The sequence below is a fragment of the Enoplosus armatus genome, chromosome 17, assembly GCF_043641665.1.
Source record: "Enoplosus armatus isolate fEnoArm2 chromosome 17, fEnoArm2.hap1, whole genome shotgun sequence".
Classification (NCBI taxonomy): domain Eukaryota; kingdom Metazoa; phylum Chordata; class Actinopteri; order Centrarchiformes; family Enoplosidae; genus Enoplosus; species Enoplosus armatus.
In genome coordinates, this window is record NC_092196.1 from 11053267 (window position 1) to 11070559 (window position 17293).

The 17293-nt window shown below is 42.6% G+C and overlaps 1 protein-coding gene across 1 annotated transcript in view; it reads right to left on the reverse strand.

Moving 5' to 3' along the window:
* The window catches only part of cep112 (centrosomal protein 112), a 95326-nt gene that overhangs the window by 39996 nt on the left and 38037 nt on the right, over positions 1-17293 (reverse strand). Inside the window, exons 18-20 of the mRNA XM_070923355.1 lie at positions 13798-13933; positions 10965-11072; positions 5806-5988 (exon numbers count right to left, since the gene is read on the reverse strand). Coding sequence (XP_070779456.1) covers positions 5806-5988; positions 10965-11072; positions 13798-13933 — 427 coding nt within the window. The remainder of the gene's footprint in view (positions 1-5805; positions 5989-10964; positions 11073-13797; positions 13934-17293) is intronic.

Sequence of the window (17293 nt, forward strand, 5' to 3'; positions counted from 1 at the left end):
TTTAATGTATAATTCTCTCTATAACAAATGTGGATGATCCGTCTTCCAAAAAATCTTTTAATAAGTTAGAATATAATCTTCCAGAACAGAGGCATTGGCAATGACACATCAGAAACTTAAGAGGCCAAAAGAGCATGTTTCCTTAGGAAGCGAGCGAGCACAGCCGCTTCAACAGTGCACATGTTAGCATGCTGATGTGGAGCTTTGTGACGAGGCGGCTCTTGATGACAAAAGGAGAGTGTCAAATGAAATATATTGGGTCAAATCATGCCAGCTAAGAAGACAAAAGACTGGCAGAACAACAGAAGAGAAAGAAACACTGGCTAACGGACTACATAGAATATAATCAAGAGAAAGTGCTCTTTAATGTGATTTGTTGCGTGACATGCTGGCATGACTGATGATTTTCCTGATAACATTTTAACCCATGTGCTTCTGTCCTCACAAACTGCATTATGTGCTGGTAATAAAACTGATTCTGACTGTAATATACAAGCCATCCTTACAGGAAGAATACCAATTATGTTGGGAAAATGTTTGCAGATTACTGTCAGATAACAACTTGACAAGAACGTGATATGTTTTTCCCTCAAAAAAAGCATTACATGAAGGTAAACACAAGTGTAACTAACTACATTTATAATCGCTGTAGCTTCCATCTAGGCATGCCAGTGCCCTGGTACTGAGCATGCTGGCTTACTGACATGGCTCACAGGCACACCTAAATGGAGCAGAGCCATAATTAATCTTATTAGTTACTGTACAACTCGAATGGCTGCTGTGAGAAAAGCTTTTAGTTTGTATTAGCATGACTGGTAGAAGGCTTTTAGCTTTAACTCTGTTTACTTGGGCTATAAACCTAACTTATGTCTAGAATTTTAAGTTTTTAATGAAATAGTTTGAAACTTTGGGAAATACTTTTATTTACTTTCAGCTGAGAAGATTGATGCGACTCTCATGTCTGTGTGTTGACTATGGAGTTCAGTTTGTGTCCAGATTATACAAACAATATGCAATGTGTTAATTAGTGAGCTTTAGAGGTGCTGGTAAGCATATTTTTGAGCTTTGGACAGGCCAGCTGTTCTCACCGGCTTCCAGTCTTCCAGCTAAGCTAAGCTAAAAAACTTCTGCCACTAGCTCCATAGTTAATACACGTACATACATGCGTGGTATCAATCTTGGCAAAAAAGCAAACAAAGGTATTCCCCTTTAACACATTTTCTCTTCATCATCGGTTCACAAAACTTTATCTTGACCTCAGACACTCCCTGACCACAGTCATCTCACTTGCTTTAACTCATTCATTATGTAAGCTCTTTGTGTTACAATAAAAAAAAAACATCCTATTGGCACTACTGATACATTATTTAATAATCTTCAAAGTTTTTCTTTTCCAAAACTGTCAAGAAGAGCTTCTTAGCAAGATAAGAGATACAATGTTTGGAAAATCTGACAGAACGGAAACAATTCCTGCTTAAAGCACAGTATGTATATACGTCATCTGAACAATGCACTGGCACTGTAAGCAATATAACTGACAAATAATAGCCAATAAAATAACCTGACAATTTTGCCCTCAAAAGATGAATAATGTATTCGTGTTTAGAATCAGATATATACACATAAACACATGCGCACTATTTGACTGAACTAAGCAAAGAAAATGTAGGTAAGAGTGTCGTAATGAATGTTTTACTGTTGTCACCCAGATGAATTTCTATCTGGCTGAAATCCAAGATGTGATGTATGCACATAACTAAATGGCTTCATGCTGTAACACTCAGCACATCACAGAGCATCAGTACTCACTGGTGACTTCGCCCATGATCAATCGTTCTGAATAATAAAAAAAATACTCAGCTGTATATGGGACGATGTGACAAAATCATTTAAAGAAGCAAACACAGTGCATGACAGCTCATCCGCTACTGGAAGTCACTGAGTAACAAGATCCATGTGACGATACCAGATCTCAGGGACCAATCATTTGCTAAATGACAAAACACAAGCACTGAGACAATCAATGTTCACACTGGTCTGGCTGTCTGCCTCGTTCTCTTCATCAGACATCCTCTTAGCTTTGACTTAGTCTGTCATCACCCTCTTCATTTGACTCATCTTAATCACGTACTTGGTATTGAAATGCTTTGAAAAATTGACAGCATCATTATTTAGTCCATCACGGCCCAAAAGAAAGACCTCACAAGACTCTCGCACTCTCCCATGCTGTTTGAAGTCCAGATGGCGTGTACGTTCCTTTCAAAAAAGACATAATTATCAGGAAAATAATACCCATAAAATGAGTTTTGAGGAGGAGCTGGTGGGGAAAATATGAATGATGGGTTTTACATAGAACAAACAATTCTGTTGTTTGCGGGGGAAAAAACAAGGCTTCAAATTAATTTATAATGCTGGCCCTAGTTTTTGAAGGCAAACTCTTACTTATGTTTAACAATTGAAAAGCCTCACAGACACAAAATAGAGTATATTAAGAAAAATAGCAACAATGAAATATATTAAATTGTTTTATCATATAATACAATGAATACATTCTTTAAAAATGCTTTTTAGAAGATAAGAAAGATTCATTTTGTAGAGAATATAAAATAATGAGAAGTTCTAAAATAAATGTCATGACAAGCTGGAAATGTTTTGTCTAGTGTGACTTCAGTGTGAAATATAGTTTTCCTATACTACGTTAAACATATATTTACCACCGTACATTTCTCATCACAACGTCTCTAGAAGGGAGGCAAAAAAGGAAGGCCACTACGTCAGGATTTGGGCGTGTTAGAGGGTATACTGATGATGGATCCCCAAAAACAGGCTACAAAACCCCTTCGTCCTCTGGGGGGCATTGATCAGCTAACAGTAACAACACAGACCTGGCTGCGGGCAAACATGTTGTACCAGCAAGACATTTCATCAGCCAACTGAAAGCTTCCTTTCACACATCTTAAAAAATGGTTAAAGAAATAATTTTAAAAGGACAGCAACATTCAGGTCCACGAGGCTGAAAACTGCGAGTTAATCCCCTGAGTCGGTGGGATGCCAACTACACACCAGGCCTCGACTCCAGCGGCTTAATTCTAATTCTTTCATTAGAGATATCACAGCGAATGAAAAGGACAGAAAACTTAGTGTGAATGTTGACACATATTGAATGATGTAAAAAGAAGCCGCATGTACACATCAGATGGGTGAATTTGCCTTTATAATGTGTAGCGGCTACACGGTGACTGAAGCCAGAGTTTCTTGGATAACAAACTCTGGTGGGATGAGGACAATGTGTCCCTGTGAGAGATGTTTTTAGCTCTTCCCTCCAATCGCGGCTACGACTCATTGGCTCTCCTTCTCAAACACAAGGCAAGAGTCAGGAATGCTATTTATTAGTGTCCAGCCACATCAAGGGGATGAGTGGGTATTACTCATCCTATGAGTGTGTGACGGACATTTGCTGCTCCCTTAGCCAACTTCTTAGCTGCAACTGTCGGCCCACTGATTCCAGGAAGACTGAGAGAAAGTGTGAGGTGGAGAGAGGCAGAAATAATGAGGCCCGGGTTCAATCGCCACAGCAAGCATTTGGGTTGTCTGTTACTGACATGTCACTTGATGATAACATCATTGTCCATCTGACCCATGTGGTGGGAGTGGGTTGTTTGATGGGCTGGGAAAAAGTCCTGAGACCCCCAGAACCACAAGAGAAATGAAAAAGGAAAAGAAGCGTCTGTTTTACAGGAAGCGCTCTCTGTTTTCTGTATGCAGAGTTCTCAAGGAGTAAGCAACTTTGGTAATGCAAAAGTGTTTAATAATAAGTGGCTTTGCTCAATGTAAAAAGCTCATGTTTAATACATACTGTATCTGCTGCTGGTGTGTCAACTTTTTGTCATTTTAACAGCACATCCATGGAACAGTGCTCACACAGGGAGTGAAACCAGCTCACATCCCCATCAGTTTCACAAACCTCACAATCCTGTCCTCCATCTTTCCAAGGCCTGAGTGAAAATCTTGATTTCTGCCGCTTTAACATCTGACATTAGGCAGGCGTCTGATCTCTACTGCTGCTACTGCTGCACGAGCAAACAGGAACTGAGAATGTGAGATGAGTGCTGGGGAAGTTTGTTTTCTGTCACCTCCTGAGATCCTAAGATTTGTCAAACTACACGTCGTTTTGACACGAGTAGGACGGCGTGTTATCAGCAGAAAGGTCCTGTTGTGACGGCATCTCCAGAAAACCACATAACACACTAGCTGGTGCCTTCGGTGCTGTGAAAGACATTCCCCCAAAATATTAGACATTAGAGAGGGAATGACAAGGGAAAAACAAGACTTTTCCCTCATGTTGTACAGTTTCTAGCTTTTTAAATACATTTTAGACTGCTGGGATGCAAGCCAACCAGTATACTAGTATACTGGTATGGCAGTATAAGATTACTTCTAGCGGTTTATAAAGTAATTGCCTCAATGTGTCACAGAAGTTTACGAATGACAGAACATCTTGACATGAACAACAGGGGGTGCATCCCTTCTAGTTTGATTGTTAACACCTAAAATGTAAACATCAACAAAACATTTAAAACGGAAGACAGAATGATTGCAATTTGACGAATTGTCTGTTACGTCGTCAACTATTGTTGCATTTCACAAGAAAAACAGGTGGTAAACACCTTTTCAAAGACAAAATACAATTGTTTTTATTAAAGGTAAATGTAAATCCTCTCTTAAATGACTGTAGTGAATGATTGTACTTAGTGACGAAAAAATACAACATAAAATAGTTCATGTTAAGTAGTAGGAGTTCTTCACCATTCATCCGGTGTCGGGCACCATATGTGTCCACATTTGGTGTGAGCATATTTTGCCCACAAATACAACACACACAGCTAATGGCCAATAAACCAAATTCTCTGCATACGGACAATGTCCATTTCATCAGGAAGCCTGAAGAGTCAAACACATCCCCAGTTGGGGGCTTGTTTGTCAAATGGCTTCCCACAGAGCTCCAAGCTAGCCCAGGCTGGAGAGAGGCGAAGACAGAGCAAGGGGTATGAAATGAAGACCTGCTGCTGGTTTGGCTAAATTGTAACAGAATAGCCTCTCGGTGTCAGGGATGTCCATTAATATAGACCCAAATGTCATACACTCATTGTGGCCATCAACACTGAAATAAGAGAATAACCACCGTTTTCCGGAGGGAGATGGCTACCTGCGGTGAGGGGAGAATGCCATGCAGAGATACACTTCGGTGGGAGTACAGGGCGCTTGACGCTGGTCCACAACCATACAGCGGGAAATAAAAGAGAAATTCAAGCCAGGGGTTTGGAATAAAAGCTTGCCGCTCAATGGAACAGATTTCTTCTCCTTCATCTGGCTACCTGTGGTTTCTGGATTTCAAGTCTTTACACTTCTATCACGAAACCCTGCAGCGATAAAAAAAATAATTTATAAAACATCAGAATAACGTTAGAAGTTGGGACAGTGTGATTTTTTTGTTTCGTTTTTTACATTTCTTTTAACTTTTTCTTGCGCGCACTGTCGTTTTCAACAAAATAAAGTTTATTTTTATTCAAACAGCAATACCTAAATTCTTCCGTACGCTCGCACCAAATACAGCAATCTATACAATTATTCAAATCCAATATCTATATCTGTCTTGCTTCAAATAAAAAAGTGTCTTAACCCGCTGTGCTTTTGAAACCCCAGGAAAACGTCAATGGGCAAAATACAAAATGGTTGTCCACGGGAGAGCGGTGGGTCAGCATGTGTGTGTGTGTGTGCAAACGTGGATCAGTGGAGACCCCCTACCTGGGCATCGCGCTTCCTCCACTCCTGGGTGTGCTGTTGGTGCTGTTGCAGGGCGGCCCTGGCCTGCCTCTCCAGGCTGCTCACCTCCCGCTGGCGCTCCTGGACCAGGCTGTCCTTTTCCGCGCTGTGCTGCTGCTGTAGCCGCGTCCTCTCCTGCTCGTGCTGCATGCGCTGCTCAGCCATCTGATTGGACAAGCAGGCAAAGAGAGACTTCATCAGCCAACACACACTCAGAGCAACCCTGTCGTCATGACAACTTGTCCATCCACCGATCCATTCAACCTTTCTTCGTCCTATTCCTTCTACACCTTCCTTCCACCAAGAACACCCAATGTGCCCAACCAATTTGGTGAAATTGGTGGGAAGGTGGGGGTAAAAGCGAGAAAAGTTTCTCCGCTTCCTCACGTTGTCAGAGGACGACATGATGTGATGTGTTTACATCTGGCTTGCTCCCCCGCCCTCCCACCTCTCCTTCCAATTGTACAGACCGGCCCTCAATGTCCCACTCCTCTCTCTCTCTTCAAGTCTGTCCCCCTCGCCCTATTCTGCGATCGGCATATAAAAGAGCAGTTAGTTTGGGCTATGCATGCAAGCTGGTAGGGGTTAGCCATCTGGCTGCAGTAACTACCCAATGCCCCATGCTATGCGCCTGACAGCATGCGAAAATCGGCTTAGGCGATGACTATGATGATCATTATAAAACCAAATCAGCAAAAAAAAATAGAGGGTGGGGAGGACAAACTCTGAGGAGAACCGAGAAGAAGATGCTAAAAGATTCTTGATAATGTTTTTACCTGTAATTATATTCTGAGGACTCATTTCAAATCCATTCACTCCGGTTATTAATCAATATCAGTTTCTACATGTTTTGACAATTAATGGGATCATGCTCAAGCAGCAATTATCAGGCTGCTATCGTTGGGGTTTACGTTGCTAATGAAGGATGAAGTCAGAGTATAACAAGGACCTGTATGCACCAATCAACAAGGCGGCTTGGTTGTGGTGTAACCATACAGTAGACTTCAGCCTCACTGGAGTTACAACCAGTCACATACAATACAGTAGAGGAAAATAAAACACTTCTAATGGGACACAAAGACCCTGTTTTTCCGGGCTTAATCATCCTGTCATCTGAAGCAAGTCTGTATCCCAGTACGACTGTGAGCGAGTCACCTGCTGAGAGGTGAGCCTTGCCAGGGAGCTCCCAGCCCAAAGCTCCCAAGCCTTTCCCAGGCTCTGTTCCGTTCCCACTCCCCCATGGCGGGGGGACCAGTGACCCCCACACCATCCCGCCGTGCTGCCCCAGCCGGAGCCTTGAAAGGACAGCAGGGGCCTGGGGCCCATTTGCCTCCCTGCTTTGAAGCTAATCCCCTGCACATTGTGCTTGACGGCACCCTACCTGGCCTGCCAGAGAAGTGGAGATCCACAGCCTCCATGCCCGGTGCCTTCTCTATCCACGGCCCTATCTTCGGACGCTGTGTGCTATTCAGAGCAGGTGATGAATGAGGGGCTATCTACAGGAAGCCGGATTCCGTCCCCGGCACAGAGCAGGGCCACAATAGACACTTCATTTTGGCAGCCAAGAATTTACCCTTCAGCTTTTGGGCGAGCTTTGCTAAATGGGAGGAATTATAGCTGAATAACAATGTATTTTATGTCTGTGGCTCAGTTAATGGCATGGCAGACACACTCATGCAGTACACCCTCAAGGTACCTCACACACGCCATTTACATAATTGTACACCATAGAGCTCCATTAGACAAACACTTTGCAGAGTGTGGGCAACATCTTCCACATGCTGCCACTGGTGATGTTGACGCTGTCTACGGTACACTCCACAGACAAACACATTTGCACCGCCGTCGGTTTCCATTCAAGGAAATAATAGATTCAAATCAGATCCACAGCCAGAATACGTTGTCCCACAGGGATAGTCAGATTCATACGGCAGCACAAGTTTCAGCTGACAGATTGATAAGCAGGCAACTGCTTCGAGAACTCCCCAGCAGGGCAGCAGGACATGCGGTAACAGAAACTGGGGGAGGACATCGAGGCTTACTGTTCGCTCCTGTTTAGAGTCTCTGGCCATGGGGGTTTTGGAGGAAAGAGGGGATCTGAGGTGAAATGAAAATGAAGAAATGGGCAAGATAGATCCATTGAGAGGAAAAACAGCTACAGAAAAATACGAAGAGGAGAGGAGATGACAGAGAGCAGACCCAGCAAGGAGCCTGGTTGTGACATCACGTAGCGCCAGCGTGCAGCGGAGGATGCTGGGTGCTGCGGTTCTTAAAGGGGCCGGCGAGGCGTTTATGAGGGAAGACTGAGTCAGTTATAGCACAGCTTGGTGCCACAGATACAGAGTGGGTCGGGTGTTACTGCACAGCATGACTCCTGTCAGCCTAGGCTGACATGGTTGTGTGTGTGTGTGTGTGTGTGCATTGTACACTTTGAGACAGGACAGTGAGGCAATGGGCTTCTTTCAACCCTGGGGGGAATCTGAAATGTTTGGGAAGGAGGAGGAAAGACGAGGGTGTAGAGGAGAGAAGAACAGAAGCCCTGTCTGGTCTCAGCAGGGGAGGCTGGGGTGAGTGTTGGAGGGGAGGGAGAGATGGGAGGAAGACAAACCCCTTATTCCTTACTGTAGGAATTGAACTGAAGGTGGCCAGTGAGCGGCGCTGAGTGTGGATATGAGTGCCTATTTGTCTGTGCGTACAGCGTACAACACAAACATTTGCATGCTTATAAACTTGACTCCCTTACTATTTATTGTCCCAATCTAACATCTGAAGAGTGAGGCTGTTGAGATCCCCCTTAACTCTCAAGGTCATGACTCCAAACCAGCCATTTGACCTCCCTACATCACCCCAACGTCAAGAGACAGAGCTCTGTCGGGACACTATGACGTCCAGCTGCCAGGAGGGTCAGCTGGAAAACAACTCCTTCATACATAGTTCCCTTTTTAAAGTCTCATTGAAGCTGCCCCTGGGGGAATGTTCTTTTGTGAGCATCTGCATGGACAATCTTGACCCCTGCAATCTTGTGACACCAATCTCTCTGGCGACACGCATGCAAGCATGGGAGAATGGGTATATACTAAGTGCTTGGTGGTCGCGCTTGTGTGTGTGTGTGTGTGTGCAAACAGTATACAGAATGTACACACAACATAAAACGATTGTGCTCGCAGTAACTCATGAATAATCACACGTCTTCGTTTCCTCTCTTTCTTTCTAACTGTGTAGCTAATGTCACCAGCACTCATATCAGCATCATCACAAACACAGACCTTCGTCTTCATATGTTTTTATCTTCAAGACAAAAGCCTTCCTGATGTGCTGCTAACCCTGTGTAGTTGGCTTCAACTGTCAATTGCACCCCCACTCTCTGTAGCAGCAGATGATAATCGTCACTTGAATATTTTCTGCAACGCTTTGATTACTTACCTGCTATTCATATGAGATGGAATTTATGATTCCTCAGAACAATATACTGTAGTTGGCACTCAAAACACTGATAAATTCTCGCAGTTACTGGATCATTACAGAGGGATGAAAATGTCTTTTGGATATACATACAGTTTAACGGTTTAAGCGGCATTGTTTGCTTCCTATGACAATAGATCCTTCAAGCAAGAACTAACAAGATGCATTTCTCACTTTCCCCAGTTAAACTTGTTTCTGGTGGATATTTTAAAAAGATTCCAATACAATGAATACATCATACATCCCATTTAAATCTTTCGAAAGTGTGATTTTTCCCCATAAACGTCATCATAATTACAAACACAAGTGTTCAGCCACGGAGCAAATCAATAACGGAGAACCATTTCTCCACTCCTTGGAAACAACGCGGTCCTTATATCCTCCACTTACAACCATCTACAGCAAATTACACGCAGTGTAAACTCCATCTGGCCTGGAAATGAGTGCTAGCATGCTTATTAACCATCAGGTTGAGTGCTAGTTTGGTGGCTGGAAATCAATCATGTTGTGGATACAGATGGGAAATAGCTGTATGCCCCTTTTTAACATCATTTAAAGGATATCTAATGGCAATCTAAGGATATACAAATGTAAAATATCTCTTATCACATGGTGCTATTAGTTGCTATGCAGGGCAGCATGATTATGCCTTCAATAACATTCCTGATTATTCTGCCTGATGTTGAACTCATGATTATTTATCAGAACACCAGATTGTGAAGCCATTTGAAGTCTTATATTCCATTGTAATATCAATTCGGGAATTCAATAGTGTACAAAATATTTGTTGGAGTATATGATTTATGTGGTGACATAAACAAACTGCCCTGATGCTAGCAAGGCTATCCTGCAAACCTGAATCTTTTATTTATTTCAAGTGCCCCTGTTGTTAATGATTGATAAAAATTAAATCCACTTTTACTGGTTGCGGGGGGCATGAACTTTTTCCAGCTTCTGAAGGGGGGAATGCCAGAACAACTGGTTTACACAAAGAAAGAAACACAAAAAGGTAACTGAAAACATGTCATTGTTTAAAGAGGTAAGATTCGATTAAATTCAATTTACAGCCAGAGACAAAACTCCCACTAGCCGGTGAGGTTAAAGTGAAATTAAGTAGTAGAAATATAAACTATGCTCCCTGCCCCCTACAATGACACTGGCTGCCTCCGATAATATCTTTTCTGTGGTTTAATTGAATCTGATGCTCTATAAGAGATGTCATCCTATCAGCAAGCTTGATTTCAATGAGTTGTAAAAATGGTTTCTAGACTCCTAATCGAAGAAGAGTGACAGAGATGCGACGATAAGGGGACAGTGCATCTGCTATGCAGATTGCATTAGATTTCAATTGGCAACGTTTAAGATATTCATTGAGACGCAATCCAAGCTTAATCTAAAGCGTGTCCCTTATCATGAGATATTAATCAGGCGGAACAGATGGGGAGGAATAACAAGACTATTCCAAATGGATGTCCGTCCCCCTTGGCTGACTCCAGCAGGCCAAGTGTTCACTGATAATAGAGAAAAGATAACAATATGATGATGATGGAAGCAAGAGGAGAATTCTTTCCCCTGGCCACATTATGAGCACAGAAACAAGAAAACTATTCATACATGGAGATACAGGCAGAGGAGCTCACTGTAGACAGACAGAACTAAAGTAACAGACTCTTACAGACCTGCTGTTCATATTTCTGTCTGAGTGCGTCAAGTTGCTGGGAGAACTCTTTGGCCTGGTTCTCCCTGAGGGTCTTGGAGCGGATCAAGTCCTCCTCTACCGTCTCCATCTGGAGGCACGAGAATAAAAAAAAAAAGTTTTTCTATTATAGTTTATATGACTGACTAAAAATATTCAACATTCAAATACATATGTTATAAGATGTTTGTGTAAAACATTTAGGCTGGGTTCACAATCTGGAACACATTTATGTTGCTGGAAAACATACGTAATATCTCATATTTCAGATGACTGGAGGTCCAAATTGTGCTCAATGTTTTTCCATTAGTTCTAGCTGAAGCATGCATGACCACAGCATAGGTACAATGAATCTAATACGTGCAGACCATAAAAAAATAACACCATGCATTTGAACCAGAGTGCTGCTGCTGCAACAGTTTCCTTTTAATTTGAAATTAATGAACTGCCATCGGGAGGGAATATATTCATCACATTACGTGTGATCTCTTCGTAACTATATTGTAATAACAGCACACCCATATATTATCTTATTCATCAAAGTATAATATTATAATTAACATTAAATATGAAATACCAGTAGTTCACATCAAAATTCACATATTCACAGGTGCATGAAAACAGCTGCAACTCAAGGACTCAAGTAAAAGAGATGTAGGTAGAAATAAAAAAGTCACAAGCTTCTGCCTCTTTGAGGACTTTGTTTTTCTGGAAAAAAGGGATTTGACAATATTTACGCTATTTATCTTAACTCAACTTCCTTGCAGGTGACGATAATCAAAACAATTGTAAATGTAATTTACTGAAACGCCTCTGTATCTGGGCTATGCTGTGCGTAACGCTCAGGAAATGCTAAATGTGTTTTGATTAATCCATTTAAAATGCTGAAGCTTCCTTTGAACTGTGCACGTAACAGAGATTTGATTCTGTATGGTGCTTCTTTTTTCCCCTAACCAAAATAGGGCAGTCTCTCTCCTTTAAGTGCAGTCTTAAAGTGGGATGCTGATTTTAAATTGAGAGAAAGACAGAGAGGAAGACAGTGATGCAGATAATCCATTTAGATATAACACCATCTGCAGACAGAGGAAGAGAGGGAGAGAAGATGATGAGAGGAAAGATGGAGGAATGAGAAAAAAAAAAAAAAAAAAAACTTCTTTTGAAGTACTTTCTGCAACATTAAAGCCTTAGCAGGAGAACGTGATGGAGCGATGCACAAGTGGGGAGGGGAGAGGGAAGGAGGCAGAGGGGATGACAGGGATGCAGAAGAGACTGCTCCTCTCTCCTGTGGCTTTGATGTGGGCTGAGGATAAAGTCAGATTGGAGACTGGGATGCCAGGGGCTCAATGGGAAAAGTAGGAGCACGGAGCAGGAGATGGAAGGATGAGAACAGGAGGGAAGAGTTGGAGGAAGAATAGAGACAAATAGACATTTTCCAAGCAATTGGGAAAAGAAGATATCACACATGAAGCCTTGTATTAAAGAGGCAGGAACAGAACAGAACTAGAAAGCAAACCAAAGTTCTCTGTCTGCCGGTGCTAAATTCAAGAAACATTCAGTGTAGTGCCTACAATCTAAAAGAGCATCCTATGCATACTCACAAAGCGAAATGTTTCTTTTTGTATTTGTAAACAGTGCGCTTTTCTCTGAAAGGGTCCAAGCTTCAATGTTGAATACAGTGTTTTTCCACTTGAATGGAAAAGGAGTAAAAAAAAAAGTATTTTGGGTGCATTCTCTGCCGTCTTAAGGGTTTGGAGGCAAGCAGCACAATTTATGTTTGGGGGAATACAGGTCTCTCCATGTGCCCACAAACATCCATGCATACATTTGACTCCCACACAAACTCATTTTCTTACACTACATGTGCCCCTACCTTACTGATTTGCCAGAAAACGTCACTAATCAGTGACTCAAATCTAATCTCCCTAACATGCAGCACTTTAAAACAATCAGGACCACACTCAAAGCTGCCTCTTCAATGAAGCGCACACATAATATAGCCAAAAATACGCCTATAGCCAAACTGACTTGTAGAACAGCATCACAAGTCTACAGCTGGGTGCGCATCGATCGGAGAACTCTCCCAATAAGCAGCAGCCCACGCGGTGTGGAGAGCTGATCGTGAGGCTGGCCTGACGTACTAATTAGACTGGCTGCTCAACGTGCGTGACCTGTTCTCCATCCAAACCCGACCATCCCACATCACGCCTACTGAGAAGAAGTGAGGTCAACATGGGGTAGCAGAAAACTGAGCGCACCTGCATAATGAGCAGGATTATAAATCATTACATTCATTTGGAAAAACGAGTGAAAATGGCCCGAGGATTATCATGTTCTTGGTTCTCACTTATAGATTTTTCAGTATGGAAGGAGTTGAAGGGGAAGTGAAGGGGGGGAGAGAGACGGAGAAAGAAAAGACATACAGAGGAATTCAAGCGCAGCCAGCGTGGCGCCCTGTTGCATCTGTGGTCAGGCTGTTTCTGCAAATACTAAATGTGTGTGCGCCTGCATTGTCTTGGTTACTGCCTGTCAAACAACTCACTCCCTCTGTGGTAAAGCAAACATGAAAGAGGGTTAGGGTAAAAGTGTGTATGCGTGTAAATGCCTCTGTATTCGGCACACAACAGGAAAAACAAAAAACGTACAAGACTAATGTGCAGTACATGCATAACTATTAGAGACTGACTGGATGTGCATACTTATAATGGAGAACAGGTGTGCATGGATACCGCTTTGTGTTAGCTAACATACATTGTGCACATATGTGTGTGTGTGTGTGTGTGTGTGTGTGTGTGTGTGTGTGTGTGTGTGTAGCAGACCTGGAGTTTCATGTCAGCATAGGCCTTCTCAGAGCTGAGCTCCACCTGTTTCTTGAACTGCTCCAGTGCCATATCTGCCTGCTGGATCTGCTGCCTCTGGCTCTCCCTGGCTCGGTCTAGCTGGCTCTCCATCTCCCTTCAAATCACACACACACACACAAAAATGAATATAGGAAGCCATAGAAATGCAATTGCAGACCGCAAATCCAGAAATGCTTTGTCAAGAAAGTAAGTGACCTCTATTTTTATAAAACTTTTGAAAACAGTAGTTACAAAGTGCTTTCGAGAAGAAAGAGAGAAAATAGAAAGATGGATAAAGAAACATTTGTCAAAAAGAAGGGGAACACAGTGCTCGTTTTCTACTTTGTGCCACATTCTGCACAAACACTACAAGGTAAACACAAACACACACAACGAAAAAGACAAAAAATCTTTTGGATGGCATCTTTGCAGATTTCAGATGACTTTTTAATACTAGGTATATTAGAAAGAGTAGAGTGAAGAGTGATGGGAAAGTCATTTTAGCATACAATTCCACCGTATCCATCACCTCAAATGTGTGTGTGTGTGTGTGTGTGTGTGTGTGTCTCTTCCATGCAGGTACGCCGCTGCTATCACTGGCAAATGTCAGGTCATGGAGCTGCAGGCGGAGCGGATTGACAGGCACACTGAGAGGGACAGCCTCGTACTGAGAGCTGTCAGCGCCCAGCCAGGAGGCCCAGCCACAACATCACATACAGCGATACCAAGCAGCTGTCAAGCCTAACCCAGGGAGGGTGTGTGGGGACAGGAGTGTGTGTCAGGCTGGATGGAAAGAGGGCAGAATGAACGACAGAGCTTGAAGTCAAGGAAGAGTGTGAAGGGCTTATTTTTGTAAACCACCTCAGAATTTGCGTGTTGAAATTTACAGTGAGACAGCCATCACGTACTAACGTCCTACATCTAATTTCACCAAAAGCATTTACAGAAGTGTACGTTAAACATGGCAGACATAAACAAAAGAGCATGTACATGTCTGGCAGATTAGATCATAGATATTAGGTTACTATGATGCCTCTTTACATTCATAATTGATGAGCAAACTCTGCAGTTACGCATGATGACACGCATGATTTGTTTTCGACTTAGACTCAGACTTGATCATGTCAACACGCGCTCACATCTGATACGTTTTATCAACTGTATATCATTTAGTGTTGTCTCATTAATAAAAATATATACAAAGACACAAGACATACTTTATATATCATTTCCTTTTAAAAAAATCAGTCAAAGCCGCATAGCAGAGAAAAGATTCAGATAGTAGGTGATTGTATTTTAATGGCATTTGTGTAGCCCCACTGCATTCATATCACGTGCTCATACATATAGTCTGAATAAAGACTGGCTCCAACCATAATTCAAGTCAAATACAATGAACGTCTTGTGATAAATACTAAAAGATTATTAAAAATGCCTCGCTTGGAGCTACAGCGAGGATAACTTTATGAAGCTGGGGTTGTAAGATAAAAAGATGCTTGTTTTTAGACCAAATACAAACAAAAACAGGCTGTTTTATACTGAAAAACTTTTTTTACTCCCCTCCCTGCTATTCATGTGTGCTTTGTGGTAATAATAATGTTACGAACCTCACTGAAAATAGTGACCGAACTGATGAAATTTTCACAAACGTTCACACTGAATGTTCAACTTCGAACTGAAGCAGTTTTTCTAGGCAGCAAAGACACAACTGATCTGCAGCTTCCAGTTCACAAACGCAGCAACTGAAACCTCCTTCTGATTAATGCACAGAGATGACAATGTTGGAAAGACTGTGCATGTCTTTTACAGTGTGTGGTGTCTACAGTACTGTGTGTATGTGTGTCGCTTCTCTCCTGCTCCCTTGTAAATTAACACTCCAACATTGGTTGGATAATTATTCCCTGTGGACAGACAAGCAAGGGGAAGAGGGAATTTCTGGCCGGTGGGTAAGACTTTAAACCAATTTAAAGCACAACTATTAGAAGATTACAACAGGCACACAAACGGGTGGTGGGGGAGGAGGAAGACGCTGTTCTCCACACATTTATCTGTATTTCACAAAGCAGGAGGACTGTCAAGTGTGTGCGAGTGTGTGTGTTACAATTCATCAAGGATATGGTCCATTAACACAGTCATGAAAGCATAGCAGGTAGCACTATGAACACACAACACACACCTACAGAAACACACAGCTCTTAAGAAAGCAAACTACATCTACAGAGAAAGCTATAGTCACAGACTGCACACACACGTTCACAAAGTTTACATTTTTTAGTGATTAATCACTTCCCTTAAGCAAAGCAACAACTTTAAGTGTATATAAAGACAGAACAGTGAATGAAAAAACAGAAACAGGAGATAAAAACAGCAAAATGAAAAGAAGAACAGAAGCAGAGGATTGAAAAAGGAATGTGCAAGCTTTCTCTCCTCTTTATAGTGTTCTGTCTCTTTGTAATTTTGGTCTCTCTCATGTCGGACATCAAACGACAAAGAAATTGTGTTTTTTTTCTCTCTCCCAATTTTGTGTACTCTGTAATTATTAATCAGTCTCGTTGCATGACTGCCTTCCGGGCTCAGACAGACACAAAAGGATATGTGGAGAGACTAAGACGGAAAAAGAAAAAGAAAGAGGAAAGAGAGAGGAAGATGGAAAAGAGGATGTCACAGAAATAGCAAGTTTTTTAAACTTCCAAGGAAGAGCAGAAATGAATTGGGTGTGTGTCTCGCTTGAGAGACGACGGAGCGCGTGCATGTGTGTGTATATGGGCCTTTGTTCACGAGCCACAGTCCCAAACTCTGTGTGTGACTGACAACTCAACTCAAGGAATGCACTATGACTAAGTTGGAGCCGGCTGCTGGGCCTATACCTCTGAGGATACACAGAAAAAATTCACTGCAGCTCACTTCAAGTATGTGACAGACTGAAACATATTATGCTCTAAAGCTGAGGAGAGCAGGTGAACACATGGCACCTTCAGTGAATAACTGTGTGTGTGTGTGTGTGTGTGTGTGTGTGTGTGTGTGTGTGTGTGTGTGTGTGTGTGATTGCGTGTGGTCACTAGAGCGGTAGACAGCGTGTCACCATCAATAACAGAGCAATGAGGGTGAGATGAGAGGACAGAGAAAAAGAGTCAGGGAGGCCTGGCAGGGAGAAACAGAGAGGGTAAGGAGGGAGAGGGGTGCCAGCACCAGGGCGGCCCGTTGGCTTTAAATGGATCTCTGGTCAGAAAAGTGGAAGGAGAGGAGGCTCAAATTAAAGATGTGCCTTCTCTAAAGAGGAAGTCCTCTCATCCCTCAATCCTAAACGGCTGTTTAAAGGGGAGGACGAGAGGGAGGCGAGGAGAGAGGAGTGTTTGTGCTAGAAAAGGGTGAAAGAGCTTCCGCCATCCAGCCGCCTGGCAGACAGGAGGGGTGCAGGGATACCGGCGTTTTCCGGACTGCCCTAACCACACAACGCCACGTGCCGCCTGTGTGC